This window comes from Cystoisospora suis, assembly GCF_002600585.1.
Source record: "Cystoisospora suis strain Wien I chromosome Unknown contig_360, whole genome shotgun sequence".
NCBI lineage: Eukaryota > Apicomplexa > Conoidasida > Eucoccidiorida > Sarcocystidae > Cystoisospora > Cystoisospora suis.
In genome coordinates this window covers 43,544-58,659 of record NW_027153161.1, presented here as the reverse complement: position 1 = coordinate 58,659, position 15,116 = coordinate 43,544, and the positions used below count along the sequence as shown (strand labels likewise).

Sequence of the window (15,116 nt, the reverse complement as noted above, 5' to 3'; positions counted from 1 at the left end):
TTCTTGCGGCAGCCTTTACAGTCAACGTCCGGATGATTCCACGGCTCAAAGTGAAAAGTGAACTACACGTAGCAGAGGAGCCAAGTTGGAGCACCGCGAAAACGACGTATGGTGACACAGCCTGTCGGTGACGCCGCGTGCAGACGACCGCGCCGAGCTTCCGGTTACAGTTGTACAGGGGGCAACGCAAATGAGCCGGAGAAGCTTACTCAATCACAGATACCCTGGGCTCGTGATGATCGCGACAGATTCCTTGTGCCAAAGAGGAAAGTATGGACACTTCACGGGTTTTGGGCAGGGGTTTACGCAGTCGGCAAACAAAACAGTGGGGTGCCGACAGGACCAGACTAACTCCAGTTCTGACGACGGCTACTGCCCCTTTTTTTGCCCCCCCTTCCCCCTGCGTCGGAGAATAGGTTCTGCGGTTACGCATAGACAATCTCGGTAGACCCTCCCTGAGCTGATAACTCCTCGATAGCATCCTGAAGAAGCCAATTTCAGCATTGGTTGCATTCAAGTGAAGGGTGCACCATCCATTCTGACCTCAATGGCTGTCCGCAATTGTGGATCGGTTGTTCTCGCTTTCAGTGTCTCCAATCGGTCGATATGCTCTTGAGTTAAACTCGCGTCCGTGGCGGTTAGGTCCGGCGACTTAGGCTGGCTGTCACTGGGTGAGTGAACTTGGTACTGTCTGGACGGGAGGTATACAGTGCCATTGGGCTCGAGAACGTTGCCTGCGTAGCGCGTCCCCGCGGAGCCCACGGGCCCCCGTCCCTCGACCTGTAGTACCTCTTGACGCGGGAAAAAAGCTGAGAGCTTGGGCGCGGCAGCCATCACGGAAACAGGGAAGTATGCCTGCGGCGCCACTTGTGCAGCTGCAGGTGGGGACTACCCAGAAATTTGCTGACCTCGCACGCTTCCTCCCACGCGCGCTTCATATCTTCCGAGTACTCCCTGAAGCTCAAACGGGGCTCACAGCTGCCCTCGTAGGTCTCCGGCGCCTGACAGATTCCCGTCCCGTTTGCCTCAAGAGTCCACCCCGCCGGACAAGGGGACTTGTAGTTGCGTTGGACAGCGCCCTTCTTTGGCCATCTCACTCCACACCTGATACTCTGTAAAAATGGGTGACGCACTTGTCAGGATCGGCTGCAGCACTAGGTAAGCACTCACGAAGCTATTCTTTTGATCAGCAGTGAAGCCCTCGAAGGACTGCAGTTTCTGACAAGGCCCGTCGTAGTCTTTCGGCGCGTGACATTCAGGGTACTGGGACACCGCAGTTCTGCAGGTACCCAGCTGCAAGTGTATTACACACCAGCGATACCTGCTCAGAGAGCCTTTTCCAGCCCAGCGGGCAGGGCCGTGTGAAGTCGTAGACAGCCTTTGTACTCGAGGGCCAGGTGACCCTGCACAACCGCGCTAAAGCTTCCTTTTTTTCTCTTGTCATCGTCCCTAAAGAGCGTTACGCCGAGTGTGCAACGTGGGTTCCTATCCTGACTAGTCCCCGAACGACAGTACCTATTTCTTGGGTGGAAGCGCAGGGTCCGAGGTACGAGGGAGGAGCCTCACAAGTGACCCCATCAGCTAAAACCAGGTATATTAACCGTCTCGACAGCGCCTGTAACTCGGCCTACACTTCTCAGTCCATCCAGTCGGGCACGTTTGAGCGTCGAAGTCGAAATTGAATCTTTTGCAGGGCCACGGAGCAGCGCATCTCTATCGAGGAGATGTGGTGCGGCGCGGAGTGCGACGTGACACGTACTGACCTCCGCCCTGTCGCACAGCTTTTCCGTGACAGGAGCTTTCGAGTAAAGATTTCTGGCAGCTCACCAGTTCCTTTTTGTGGACTCATTGAACCCCCGGAAATCTTTTTGTCTTACGCAGCTGCATGGGGTCATTGTGGGGGATACCCAGCCAGGAGTGCGAATAGCGCGGCCTACTCTCCCTTGTATTCTTGCGGCGCGATACATCTACCGTGCGTGTCAGTCCATCCTTGAGGGCAATTGAAGCTACAAGGACTTTCTCTCTGCCGCAGTGCAAGTCATCGAACAGGACTTACCGAAAGTCCTGCGCGCAGGACTCTTTACACGGCCCTACGTACCAGCGGAATTACCCGGGTGCAGAGGAGCAACGACCCAGGACTTACAATTCGTCTTGCACCGCGCGGCGAACACACGTTTCTCCATTGCTGTAGCATCTGTTTGCGTCGGGATGAAGGGGGTAGAACGCCGGCTGTGTCACAACTATCATTGCGAACTCACCCCCGAAGTCCTGTGTTCTCTCGCAGTCGCCTGGAAGAAAGTATTTTGTCAATTCGCTGCACTGCCCCAGTGCTGCACCAGAACTTGCCCGCATAGGTCGGCAATGCCTAAGAGATCGGCAACAGTAAATCTCCCCACTCGAGAAGCGATGGTTGCGCTTGCCTTGCAGGTTTTGCCGTCTCCCGCATCATAGAAGTCCATGGGGCCTGTAAAGCGTTTTTCCTCTGGCGTTAGATGCCGTACTCTATCAGTTCCTACACATGGCTGAGTAGTCTCGAGCTGTGCAGCCCTCGTCATCAGGGTTGGGCAAAGCCATTCTGCTGGCTGCTTCTTCTGTCTGCGTCGCTACCTTTTGGGTTACAACTGTAAGAGCCTCCTTCTACGCGGGAAGAAGAGCATGAACACAGGCAAGGCTTACGCGCTGGGGGCACGTTGTAGATGACGCGGAGGGCCGCGTCAGAGAGCAGTTGTGTGAACTCAGACTTGTTTGCCACATTGGCAGAGTCGTTCACCAGGCGCGCGAATGAGTCGAGCAGCCGGCTAGTTGTAGCGTCGAGGTCTACGTCGTCGAATGGTCGTATGGCATGCAGGTCCGCAACACACGAAACACTGAAAGCAGCAATGATCGCAATCGTGCACCCCAAGAAGGGGATTCCCCACGATGGTCGCTCCATTGGATGGCTCGGAAATTGGCTGCGGTCGTGCTCGAGTCACAAGACGATGTGATTGTTCCATTCCCGGCCGTTCCAGGAGCGGTGCTGGCAACCAGAGGATCCCGTGTCTTTGCATCGGCCGTATCCGTGGTGTATGTACAGAAAATACGGTTCCGCTGCGCCGTGAGCGGTAGCAGGCATTACTTTTCATCGAGGCTAGAAAGAAATTCATGTGTCTCCTGAACTTTAGTCATGCAGTGAGAGTCTGTTACTGACCCTGACCTCCAATGGACGATCCGGGTGCATTGCACGCTCAGTCACACCGATACCGTCGGCTTGCAGACCCCGGTGGCCATACCATGGAACTGGGCTTGCAATCTGCGGGAGCAGTAAGCACGTCGTGCTGGTATTACAGTTGAGAGCTGGAAACGGGTTTCCATATATGAAGCACAAAAAACCGGAGTGTGCCATCGGAATTCCCTCTGACGGCGCGCACTCCCCTCGGAAGAGCCGCAGTGGTCCGAACGGAAACGTCTTTTTGCAGGACGTCCAACAGGCCCAATCCGAAGAAAAGGAACCTCAGCTGAGTGGAATTACCGTCGTGCCAAAAGCAGTGGTGCCGTTCAGGCAATGTTGGCGAGCTGAGAACGACAACGTTCCCATGCTAAACCCAAGTGGGTGCGGCCCGTCTCCCTGGGGCACTCACTGCCTGAACCGTCTCGTTTTCAGTATACGGGATCGCGCAGCGAGTCCGCTGCCCTCGTGAGTGCTCACTTTGGAACTACAGGGAGAAAGCCAAGTAGCACTAAGTAACTCCGCTGACATGAACCAGCAACCACTAGGCGCTGGGCCACGAATAACCCGGACTGGCGGGCTTTACCTGCCGGGACATACGAGTGAGCATCACTGTATTCCCAAGTGAAACTGCTTCTCCAGCCGATGGAAGGGATCGTGCTATCCTGTGCGGCTTAACTTTCACCGAGTCTTCAGCACGTACAGCAGATCCACGGCTAATGTACGACTCCTTCACTGGAGAAGGCATCGGAGACTGCCGTTGACAACTTCGGAAGGCAGAGGAGCCGACGTGTCCCAAAACCACAACGACTGGACACGAACGGGTATTTTTACCGAGACGAGTTGACACTCGGCTGAATATCTACTTCGTCGCTCTTGTAACGCTGGCACACGCGGTCGGACTTCATGGCAATAGTGCCAAGAGAAAAGCACTGCGCCCCAATGTCCACGGCGACTACCCGAGATCATTGTGCACACCGAACTGCCCGTCCGGCCGCCGCACCCGGCAGGTACCCACCCCTGCGTGGGGCGAACGCGTTTCAGTATCACGAGTTGACACTCGGGCAAGCGCACAGCAGGAAGCGTAGCTCTTGTAGCGAGCAGAAAAACAATAGAGAGGTGATAGGGCTGCTAAACAGCAACTGAGATCGAACATTCAACTACCCTTCCGCAGGGGCGTCCTATGTAATCTGTCGTCCATATAGTCTACTTGTATGTAGCGGGCTCGATACTTGGCCCCTACCTTGAAATGACCTTCCTTTTCTCTACCGTAGCAATGTAAACGATTAAACAAGAGATCAAAGTACACCGATGAGCTAACTGCGGTAGTACACTGCTGTCATCCCTTGCGCACTCTCCGACAGCTCATCACTTTTGGCGCAACCGTGTCTGGGTTCTGGCGCCTCCCCAGTCCGGCACTCCCTGGCTGCCCCGTCACGAGCAGCAACTTTCCCAGCAGGACCACCACCGNNCCGCCCCTCCATGATGATGGATCGCTTTGTGAGACAGGTAGTTGCACGAGATAAGACTCACAGAACCAAACACCCCTATCGCAGCGTGGTGTCTGTGAGCGATCTGTAAGAACCATCCCGGCAGGGGGACACTGTGGTGGCAGTGCGCAACAAAGACTAGGGAAAGTCCCGCAAGACCCCAGAGGAGGAACAGACGGCGACGATGCTGCGAATAGTTGAGCAGCAGCGCGAACAACCCGAGCGGCAGTACTACGTAAACTGCAGCCTGGCAGCAAGCAAAAAGCACGACCACACACCACTAAAGTGACCACCAAGCAGCCGAGCCACTTCCGCTGCTTGGTTGGCCACGCCATCCACACCGCACTGAACTTACCAGGGAAGAGTAGTGGTGAATATTCTCGTGTGCCTCAGAAGCCTCGGTGACCAGCCCGACGAAGGGAAGCAATGCAGTAAAGGCCGGCAGAACAGTGCAGTCTATGGCACAAAGGATTGCAGCAAATGAGCTCCAGTCGCTCAGGCTCCACCTGCATACGCGGACCCAAATAACTCTTATTCTCAGTGAGTCGATATGAGTAAGCTTGTAATAGCCCGGGTTGCCGCAGCATACTTGAATAAAGAGCCCCGAGCAGCGTGCACTCTGAGGTCTTTCATACTCACGGACGACCATGCATGACGGCAGGGCCGCCGAACCCTCTGGCCTGTTCGCTCCGGCCCAGGCACACGGACCAGCAAAGATCGGTCTGGCAGCGTGCTTCAAACGAAAAACGGGTGGGAAGTGAATGCCTACTGCAGTACCAGTGATGAGTCGAAACAGCTGCCCTACGGTTTAAGCTGAGGGGTCACTCGCCGTAGGACCAAATCAAAGGCAGGTCGGAACCGAGCCTGGGGTGATACGCCCGGGGCCCATCGAGTTTCTATTCTACCGTTCATGAAAGGCAGAGGCACAAGACCGTCTTGACAGAATAGAGAGCAGCGCGACAATCCGCTGACAGGTCCCCGAGCCCCCGATGAAGGTCAGACAGTAGTACTTAAGATGAGCGGTCCCGATTTTTAGTCCGGTGCGTCTCAAGACAGGAGCGCCTACCTGAGGATCCGATTGAGGAGCCCCCGAGACTGCAGAGTTTGGAAACCGCACACACTAGGACACCGGTGAAATCAGCATGCCGCGGGAGGAGATCTGGTACAAACGCGATCGTGGCACTGAAACCGTCCACGAAGACGGACAGCGACGACCGTGGTTCACAAGGTGCCTCAGTACTCTATCACAACTAGTACGCTTCAAAATGGTCGAAGCTCCGAAGAAACTGTCCCTTACATCAGTATGAGAAGGGGACTCCATGTGCCAGACTCCTGACCTCCGCAGCATTGGACTATTGGAGCTGTGATCTCAGCCCTCGAGACAAGTTCAGACGAGTAGCTAAATCATTAAAATGTGCGACCCCTTTCTCAGGCTTTTGTCCCAGATGCCGGTACTCGGCGCACAGCCCTCAATTACAAGAAGATGGCAGACGACTACGCTTTTGCACCGGACTCCTCGCTGCTCGTGATGGGCCGGTATCTAGACGCACACATACCTGCGGACGCCCTCGAGCTGCTTGTACGCGCGCTGACTGACAGCGGCCAAACTGCCAACCGCCTCGCGCCGATGTGAGTTTCACGGTGCCAAGCACGCCTTGAGACGCAACTGATCTAACACTTCCGGAACAAGCCTGAGGCGGTGCGAGCTCCAGAGCAACCGCCAGGAGGCACCTCACGGGAGTAAAGCGGGACTCACAAAAAAGACGTACAGTAAAATCTGACTTCGTAAACGGTGAGAAAAGTGTGCAACCAAACTTCCGGCTTGAGTGAGCAATAGAAGACTGTTTCCACGTATAAGGTTGGTAGGAAACTGAAGTGTAGTGAAGAAGATAGCCATCCACCGGATTGAAAGCGCCGCTGTCAGCTGATGACGCAGAATGTAAAAGTCGAATACAAGATGTCAACAACACATTCGGGTGACTAACAAACTTACTCCCGCCATGACGCTCCGACAAAGTTGAACGTGGAAGGCACCCCGGTCTTGCTTGGACAGTCATCCCCTGAACGAGCTCCTCTTTCTGAACTGAGCGCAATCGTCACTTCGGGAGTCAGATGTAGCCAGGGTGAGAAGGGGCTGACGGGTCCATCAAAAGGGCTTTTCAGAGGCCGTCAACCTCAGGTACCCAGGACACGCGACAGGGGCGCACTGAGAAAAAGAGGAGACCATGGGCACAGTCTCCTAAAAGACCCGGTCGCCCGACTTTCAGGCAGCGAGCGTATAAGAGCGTATGCCACCTGTAAGCCGAAAAAAACTGGAGATGTTGGTGAAGTGAGGTCACAGCCAGGCTGCAGCGCGACAGGGGACCCTGATGATGCAGCCGCGGGTTCATTGAGTCGAATCTGATTTCTCGCGGGCTGCGATGGAGACCACTGTGCACTAAACTGATTTCTCACACACACGGGCCGACCCGAAAGGAGCTGTACGTGGAGCGCAAAGGCTGTCAAAACGGGGGAAGGAGACAGGTTTCAGCGTGTTCCTACTGCACCGGACGCTGTTAACCGTTCTTCCCTGAAATGTGCATGCAGAATGAAACAGGCTAGCATTGCATGCCAGCAGGGCGCCGGGCGCTGCTTGTCGGTCTCGTCGACGCCAGCCGCGACAACGTTTGTCAGGATTCTCGATCCGTGTGCACCGTTGCTAGCTACAAGAGCAGGAAAGAAGTAATAGGGAGTGAAGAATCGAAAATGCGAGAAAGGGAGTTCCAAGTTGGAATTTGTGCAGGCACCCACACCTCAACCGGGCAGCGCCCTTGCCAATCCCTGATTGACGCGGGACACTCCCCGTGCACCCAGCAACACCGGTGCACCCCGTCGGCTGCAACCCTTATTCTCACAGCTCTCGCTGTCGCTTGTCTCAAACCGCGTGGCTCGGGACTGAATAATTCAGCAGCCAGTCTACGACAGGAGGTACCGCACACGAATTGTCCCGTATAAGGATCCAACACGTGTGACACTCACCCTGCCGCGAGAACACGCGTGTCAGCGGTCACAGACACATGTAAGCCGGAGTAGACAAAGTGGAAATGTGAGCAGGGCTCAGCGCGTGGACCTTGGGAAGACAGCGAGCTCTTAGACACGACCGGTGGCTCTCTTCGGTCGGAAGACTTGCAGTGCTGCCTTTCGCAGATCTGACGCGTAGATCACTCATGGTGCCCGTAACTTTCGTATCCCTCTTTTGCCGGCATGGCGGTGTGCATTTCGTACGGAAGAGATCGTGGCGCGTCTCGCTACAGATGGTGCGCACTGCCTCTTCGAAGAGTGAACATGTACAAAACAGAACCGAGTTCGAGTCCTAGTGAGAACCATCCGGCACCGGCTGGCGGAGAGCCGGCGAGATTCCGTCGAGGTCCGCGCAAACGAGCTTCTACAATGCACAACAGCCCGGCGACGTCGGAGAAGCGCACCTTCGCCCGGGCGCACAGACAGATTCCGAGGACTCTGCTCCGACACGCGGATTCTCACATGCACGGCCCAGGACTCCGGACACAACCTGAAAGCTGCCCGCACCCACCAGGGTTTTGAAGGATACTGCTTTCTACAGCCTCCTGTGTGACATACCATATTCTGGCGTGGGTCACCACCAAGCTAAAACCAGGCTGGCACGACAATTCCGGTCCTACCATAGTGTCTTCTTCTTGTCCGTAAACTGCCGAATACTTCGCGTTGAGGATAACACGTGTGCTGGCGCGACTTCCACGTGAAAGTCTTGCAGCAAGGTGAACCTGCACAAACAGCCTGGAAAAAAACAAAAGTAGCCAGTGCGCTGCCTCACGCGTCGGTCCTTGCATACTGGCGCCGGTTCGTGAAACCTTTTTGGGCTCTCCGGACAGCTCTCCACACTCGGGCCAAAACTCCGGGATCGTTAAAAAGTGAGCTAGGACAGAGAAACATGAGCTTTCCATCAGAAAAAGTTCTGCTCTTTCGTAGCATTCAGAGACTCGTCCACAAATCCAGATGGGAACTCAATAAACTTTCACCCCAGGACTCTACAGCACTTGACCTAGACAACCTCTGAAGCCAGGGGATTGAAACCACAGATATATCTTGTTTATTACGAGGTCTGAGGTTTTCTCAACTGAATCTGGTGGTTTCTCAATATTCATGTTGTCAACACGGTAATTCTGAGATTCAGCTCGGAACTTAGTAGACACCTCTCATGACGAATGCAGTTTCCTTCTCAAACAAAGAAGAAAACGTGGTGCTCACGTCTCTCCCTCTTTTGTCCAGAATTATTCGTTTTTTCTCTGGCTGGGCCCTCGTGCCCCGGGACGGGCCGGCTTTCGTTACTTGGACGGGGCGCACCTCTCAGTGTCCGCCATCCTAGGCTCCACGCAGGTCCCTCCTTCTCACGTACGGCAACAGTTCAACTGTACGCGACACGTTTCTAACTGTATCACTAGAGTTCTGAACAGTCCTGGTTGCTAGCTGGCTTCAAGAGATACGCGCCTGTTTAGACGAGGACCTTCCCACTGATGCCATCCATTTTCGTACTGGCTGGCATCCTCAAAATTTTGCGCCGTGGAACGAGTTTTAGTTGTCCCGGCTGCCCGGCGGCTCTTAAGGGGGTAAATTCACATGGCCATACTCGATGCGACAGGCCGATGACCCTCGAGGCTTTCTGGGTCGCGCACCGCTAACCACGTGGTAGAAGGCACGATGACGTGTGCGGACAGTCGCCAGTCCGGGGAACCGGTCCTCCGCGATCACGTGTGCATGCGCACACGGGATGTCACCTCGAGTGCCGGCTGAGGCCTCGATCTCACAGAAGTGACCAGCAGAAATCAGACCGGCCTATCGCTTAACACTCCACACGGTGCCCAGCTAGCAGGCGCTAGTGGCTGATCGAAAGACCACTGGTTCAACCTAGAAGCACGCCGCACTTTGCAACGCACCACAGCGGTACAAGCCTGTTCTAAGCTCATGAACAACTACTCCGTTAAAACTGAAGCCCACAGGAGACAAAGCTATGTCAGAAGAGGAGAAGACCCTCCGTTTTTTTGAAGCAACCAATAAAGAGCTCCGTACTTACTTCGAAACCGTGAGGGAGTGAAGGCGAAGACAGGTGTCTTGCCTTTGCTCGACGTTTTCGGTGTCTTGTGAGAACCGTGGACACAAATCGAGACAGGAGAGAATCTTGCCACTTTTTGCTGCCGCCACAGAGCGTTCCCTTTACTAGGCAAAACAGCGGTCTCTTGAGTCTGTTTCGAGACGTTGCGGCAGACCAGCAGAGTTAAGAGCAGGTTTTAGGCCTTCCACCATGCTCCTCTTGGATCGAGTGCTCATGCATGCACCCACCCCCGTGCCGCTGATGGACCCAGTTGACAGAAGCCCTTAACACGGGGTCCTCGTTACTCCCTATGCTCTACTAGTACTTGCTTGTTGTTCACCATTCTGTCTTTGCATTCACATCTTTTGCCGCGACTGCGTGAGCAAGTCGTGTGTTTTGGAAAGTGGCCGGCACGGTCTAGGAGTTGTGTGCCTTCCAGCATTTCAGTGAAAACGGAGCCCTTCACAGCGATCCAGGATGAGAAGCACGTTTCAGGGTGCCGCCCCGGCGCAGGCCTTGAAGCTTGTTTTTTTTGTCTCATCTTTTAAGCTCTTGTGCGCATCAGGGACGCCAACGAGTGGAACCGAGAACGAGAGTAGGATTCCTCACGCTCCAGGCACGTATTTGTACCAACTACCTCGGGCACCCGTTGAGTTTCTATGGTGAACGGCACCTGCCGCTTGAGTGGATCTTCCAGCTGTTGATGGAGTGCCGGCTGAAGAAGCCACCTGGGCTTCAAGAGAACACTAAGCGGAATGATGTTCTAAGTTTCTCTGGAAAGCCGAGACTCCTCAATATGTTTCTCTCTGCCTGCGTGAACGTGCTCTCGTGATCCCCTCTACGGGCACAAATGCCTTGCTGTGTAGTTCTTCGAGCCACGGGTTGTCCCACTAGATTCATGCTGTGCTTACAAAATACCTTTCAACACGCGTGAACAGTGAGTGTATCGTTTAGTTACTTTCACGGCTCCAAAGAACCGGCGGGACTACAGAGTCCACGCGGAAGGTACTGCGCGTTCTCGGTACAACGGTCGGTCCTGGTGCCTCGTCTTTCATGTGGCACGCACACTTGGCTGTCCTTCTATGCAGCGGTGGAGAAGCAGAAGTGTATTGGACGATCCCTTATGGCAGAATCGCTCCAGCGATCATCTTGGAAAGGCATCATCGCTTTACCTCCGTGGACTGCTGTGCCCGTGTGACCCGTTAACCTTCGCAGTGACTGTAAGCCTTCCTAGCGCTCTGCGCGCGCGGACATGCCATGGCACTTTTCTCCTTCGCCGATGCGCAAGCCCCAACTGAAGTGCAGGAGAGGCACCCTGTTGTCCCTTCCGTGTAGCGCCCTCCCGTTCTTGTCCCGGTGCCGCCAGCTAATTTCGGGCTGTCCGGGAAAATTGCATTCCTCGGGTGGTGAACCCTCGCTCTTCGCTGCAGCCGTGGTGCCGGGAGAGTGAGGAATTTCCGTCCTTGTTTCAGTCTCGATGCCACACCGTCGCATCCAAGTTAGCCACCGGAATGGCTGAAAGCAGCTTCCTACCCTCAGGTACTAATGTTGGTTCAGTGCACACCAAGAGGGTGGCGCGAGGCTTGTTACGTCGCTGCAGTCGCCGTCGGTGTGACACGGGGCTGGTACTTCTCTGGCTCATTCGCCTTATCCTGCCGCCCGACGGCCAGTTTCTCTCTGCGGTTCGCGAGCTGCACCATGCTTTTCTTATGGAAGGGACCGCGTCGCAGATCTCCGTTTCTCCTCTGCTTTTGCGTGGAGACAGCGACAACTGAAGTTGCGGGACTACATTTAAAGACTTTCGTTGTTTAGTTGAGGCCGCGTACTCGCTCCGCGCGAGGCTGCTCAGAAGTCGACCCATTTTTCGTTACATAGACGCGACAGCGTCGCCCCTTCTCGATGTCCTGTGTTATGACCACAGTTTCGCTGCTTCTGTTGTAGAGCGTAAGAGACGCGTCAAAGGCATATACATGAGTTGGTCAGCTCCCGCTCCGGTACTTTAATTCAGTCCCAGACGGTTTAGCTTTGGCGGCTTCTGTGGCAGACGGCCTTCGCAGCCGCAAACGTCTGCGAAACGCAGTTGCAAACTGCGTCTGCGGCAGTTTACTTTCTTTCGAGAGAGCAGGGCAGCTGGGAGACGCAGTTGCGCCTTCGCAGCGACGTAGCGGTCACTTCTTGTGCCCCTCACCTCGCCCGATTTGACTGCACTCTGTACGGCAGTGCACGGATGTGCGAGAAGTGAAGGAGCTACTTTCATCGACCATTCTTTCCCGCGGAGTCTCCGAACGGTGGGTGTGCTCACTGCTCCCAAGTGGGTAAGCCGCACATTCACGCGGCACTTGTTCTGACAGCATACCCGGATGGCATGGTTGAGGGAAGTGTACGCGTAGGTAACCCACCAGTGTTATGCTCAGCGTTCATCTCTGCATAGATATGGACGGATACGTCAGCTCCTGGGGTGGCCACAAAGATGGGGCGACGGGGGAACACAGCTGAAAACATACGTAAGTCAGGGGTGCCTGAGACGCCATTTTTCTGGCCTAGTTTCTAGAACGCACTAGTAACTGTGGTTGCTCAGCAAGTGAGTTCTCTAGTGTCCTCATTCCACTGTAAACTCTCTCATCGCCATGCGTGTTTGCCCAAAACGTCAAAGTATACACTCGCTGGAAGCCTCTATACTGTATCCTAGCGCTCATCATTCTTACTCGAGCGCACGGCTACTTGGCTGCGAATGGGTGAGAGAGGTCGCGTTTGAGCCGACACCAGACCGGTGCCAACACCTGCGCAGAATTCTTTTTTTTGGGACACTTTCTTCACAGTAACTTGTGCAGCTGGCCGGGGCTCTTACTGGAAGATATGGGGAAGCATGTTGAATAGTCCCTCTCATGAGCAAGACGCTTCAGACCTAGCCACTCCAGGGGTGGTATGCCACGCTAAGGCCACTCCATATGAATGCGCGGCCAGGTTGTAAGCAAAGTGGTTGACAATGTCCTAGCTTCAAGAGAGTAAAATTTTTCTCGCATTCGCCTGTCGGTTTTCGTTAATGGGGTGGACAGAGAGGTTATTTCTTGAGCTCTTTCCACGTGCAGAGAACGCACCTTGCCTGAACGGGATAATTCCGACTGGCGCAGACTTCATAACTTTTGTGAGGATTGTAATTGCTAGAGTCCGAACTGCTGGCCACGGTAATTGAAGCCTGAAACAACAGTGCGCTCGTCGTGCATGTATTTATCCGCCTGCGCTGCTCTTGCTGCTTCTGGTATGATGCAGTGAGAGGTAAACTGTGTTTTCAGCTGGCTCCGGGTATATGCAGAAAATAGCGTCTTGCCTGGCTAAGAGAAGGCGATGCAAAACTATAGAACACCTCCAGAGCTCTGCCGCCCCTCCTGTTGTAGAATTCCCGTTTCGGGTTCAGTCCTGTGTGTCCCTATCGGTAGCACTCACCAGCATCCCTCGGTCCTTCGTCCTTACTCTCATACGCTCTGCGGCCACCTGAGAACAGCCGCCAGTCAGGATTTCTGTTGTCACCAGTGGGTAAGCGGGCATCTGTAACTCGAGTGCGCTCTCGGGGTGAGCAGTGATCTTGTAGCGAAGGGACGCTGTCAGGGGCTCTACATGGCGTTCTTCAGCGACAGGGGGTCCCGCGGCTTTCGGCTGGTGTTGTATGGATCAGTCAGGACTGCAATTTCAGGGAAAGGAAAGCAGCTGGCTTTCCGCCCAGCCGCGCCAGCGGTGACACAGCCATTCCGTAACAAGGGGCGGGAACAACCAGGCAGCGCGCTTTTCTGCGACATTGTTAGGGGAGCTCTCCTGCGGTTCGACCTCCCCGGTAGCAAGTAAGTGCGGACCTAGATGAAGGCCTAGAAGTTCTCAGGCGCTCACGCCCAAACCAAATGATGCCGTGCTGGTGGGACATGGCAGGCTTGGTCTGGATGTTTTCGCCGGTGACTGCACTCATGTGTACTCGTCAGTCACGTATCCCAGTGACAAGCCACCAGGTTTCTCTTCGGAGAGAATATACGGGGAAGACCCAGCTACCTGGCTGTCCAGTTTTTTGTTACACACCAGGCGCCCGCAGCCCCTCGCGTCTGACGATGCCTGGGGCAGAAAGTGGGGAGACTATCGCCCGGAAGGTGGGATGCCTCTTGCGAAACACCGCGTACCTCCGCGTTTCTTGCACTTCAGGCGGTGAGAACAAATTATCCTCTTAGGCCGCTCTGATGACCTTGGCATCAAGTTGGAGGGCCCGGAGAAACTTTCTGCCGTCCCGTTTCCTGGCGCGGGTTCCCTCCTCCAGCGTTTTGTCCCAGCAACATTGCGTACAGGGTCTTCGATGGATGTACCATCAAGCCCGGACATGTACACGCTACACGCTTAAGAGCGATTTCCGATGGTAGCTGCCACCGTTTTGTTAAGTCTGTTTTCCAGAACGGCAGAACACTACCATGAGAACAATACGTAATGCTTTTATGAAGCCGAGCAGTTTTTCTCGTGTACACAGAAAAGATAACCCACCCTCACTCGAAGCACGACGCCCATCAGGCGGGCGTGTTTTGGCTGGAATCAAGTTCGGAGATGCAGGGTACGCTGTGCTGCCATAGTCAGTGAGTTTAGTCACGAGGTTTCGAGCGGTTGGCAGATCGCAAGCCCGTTGCACCCCTTTTCGTAGAACCCGGAGTTGAGTAAGCTATTGTGGTAACTTGGGAACACTTGTTTCTACACTTTGTCAGGAGGGGCCGGACCGAGTGACTGAGACATGACCTCGCAGTAGTTGTTGGCACATGAGAGAAAGGCCTCTTCCTCTCGCAGACGCCAGTGGTTCAACAGACACACGCGTCACAAGCTGGGCAGGAACCTGCTTCTATTGTTTTCTTATGTGTCGTTTAGTTCAAATGTCTCTGGTGTCCTTGGACTTCTTACTGCGTCGCTCTCCCTGGCGTGTACCCCTCGCCATGGAGTGACATGATAGGAGCGGCTTTGCGAGGGGATGAAGCTCCCCGGTCGAGTTTCCCCTCCGAGAAAACTGGTTGACGGACGGCCAAGAGGGAGAGGTGTACAAGGCGCCATAATAAACAGACGTTAGCGTATATCGCAGGCTGCCACGGCTTTTTAGCATGAAGCCGGGAACTGGTATACACGTGGTGTCTCCAGCGTTCCCTAGTTTCATGGCGGCGGTCTGCGCTATCGCGTTGTCTGGCGGACCCCTGCTCAGCTCGCTTAGCTTCGGACCGGATTCTGCTTGTCGACCCCGTGGCAGTGCCTCTTGTGCTTTCTGAGTGGTCTCGCTTTTCATCGTGCCACTGATAGCAGACAA

The 15,116-nt window shown here is 54.8% G+C and overlaps 4 protein-coding genes across 4 annotated transcripts; 1 reads left to right on the top strand and 3 right to left on the bottom strand.

The window, feature by feature from the left end:
* Positions 1 to 425: 425 nt before the first annotated feature.
* On the bottom strand, positions 426 to 1,136 carry CSUI_000917 (pb-fam-5 protein; the record flags this gene model as incomplete). The annotated part of the gene is made up of 3 exons (XM_068061124.1): positions 909 to 1,136; positions 544 to 855; positions 426 to 482 (listed from the first exon to the last, which is right to left on the bottom strand). Exons 1-3 carry the CDS (start codon positions 936 to 938, stop codon positions 426 to 428), a joined length of 399 nt encoding a protein of 132 aa, XP_067926905.1. The 5' UTR covers positions 939 to 1,136.
* A 687-nt stretch (positions 1,137 to 1,823) lies between these two features.
* Positions 1,824 to 2,932, bottom strand: CSUI_000916 (cpw-wpc domain-containing protein; the record flags this gene model as incomplete). Its single annotated transcript, XM_068061123.1, has 7 exons — positions 1,824 to 1,881; positions 1,938 to 2,040; positions 2,144 to 2,208; positions 2,337 to 2,365; positions 2,421 to 2,464; positions 2,517 to 2,621; positions 2,677 to 2,932. Coding segments are annotated over 5 exons (498 nt in total), but the record flags the coding sequence as incomplete, so codon positions are not given.
* A 1,046-nt stretch (positions 2,933 to 3,978) lies between these two features.
* Positions 3,979 to 7,398, bottom strand: CSUI_000915 (mercury resistance protein). Its single transcript, XM_068061122.1, has 4 exons — positions 6,689 to 7,398; positions 5,762 to 5,790; positions 5,051 to 5,201; positions 3,979 to 4,942 (listed from the first exon to the last, which is right to left on the bottom strand). Exons 1-4 carry the CDS (start codon positions 6,695 to 6,697, stop codon positions 4,640 to 4,642), a joined length of 492 nt encoding a protein of 163 aa, XP_067926903.1. The 5' UTR covers positions 6,698 to 7,398; the 3' UTR covers positions 3,979 to 4,639.
* A 2,243-nt stretch (positions 7,399 to 9,641) lies between these two features.
* CSUI_000914 (uncharacterized protein) lies at positions 9,642 to 13,309 on the top strand. Its single transcript, XM_068061121.1, has 2 exons — positions 9,642 to 10,397; positions 10,891 to 13,309. Exon 2 carries the CDS (start codon positions 11,348 to 11,350, stop codon positions 11,612 to 11,614), a length of 267 nt encoding a protein of 88 aa, XP_067926902.1. The 5' UTR covers positions 9,642 to 10,397; positions 10,891 to 11,347; the 3' UTR covers positions 11,615 to 13,309.
* The last annotated feature ends 1,807 nt before the right edge of the window (positions 13,310 to 15,116 follow it).

Bases quoted from the DNA above. Each gene is read 5' to 3' on its own strand.
- CSUI_000914 (XM_068061121.1), top strand. From the start codon at position 11,348: ATGTTGGTTCAGTGCACACCAAGAGGGTGGCGCGAGGCTTGTTACGTC.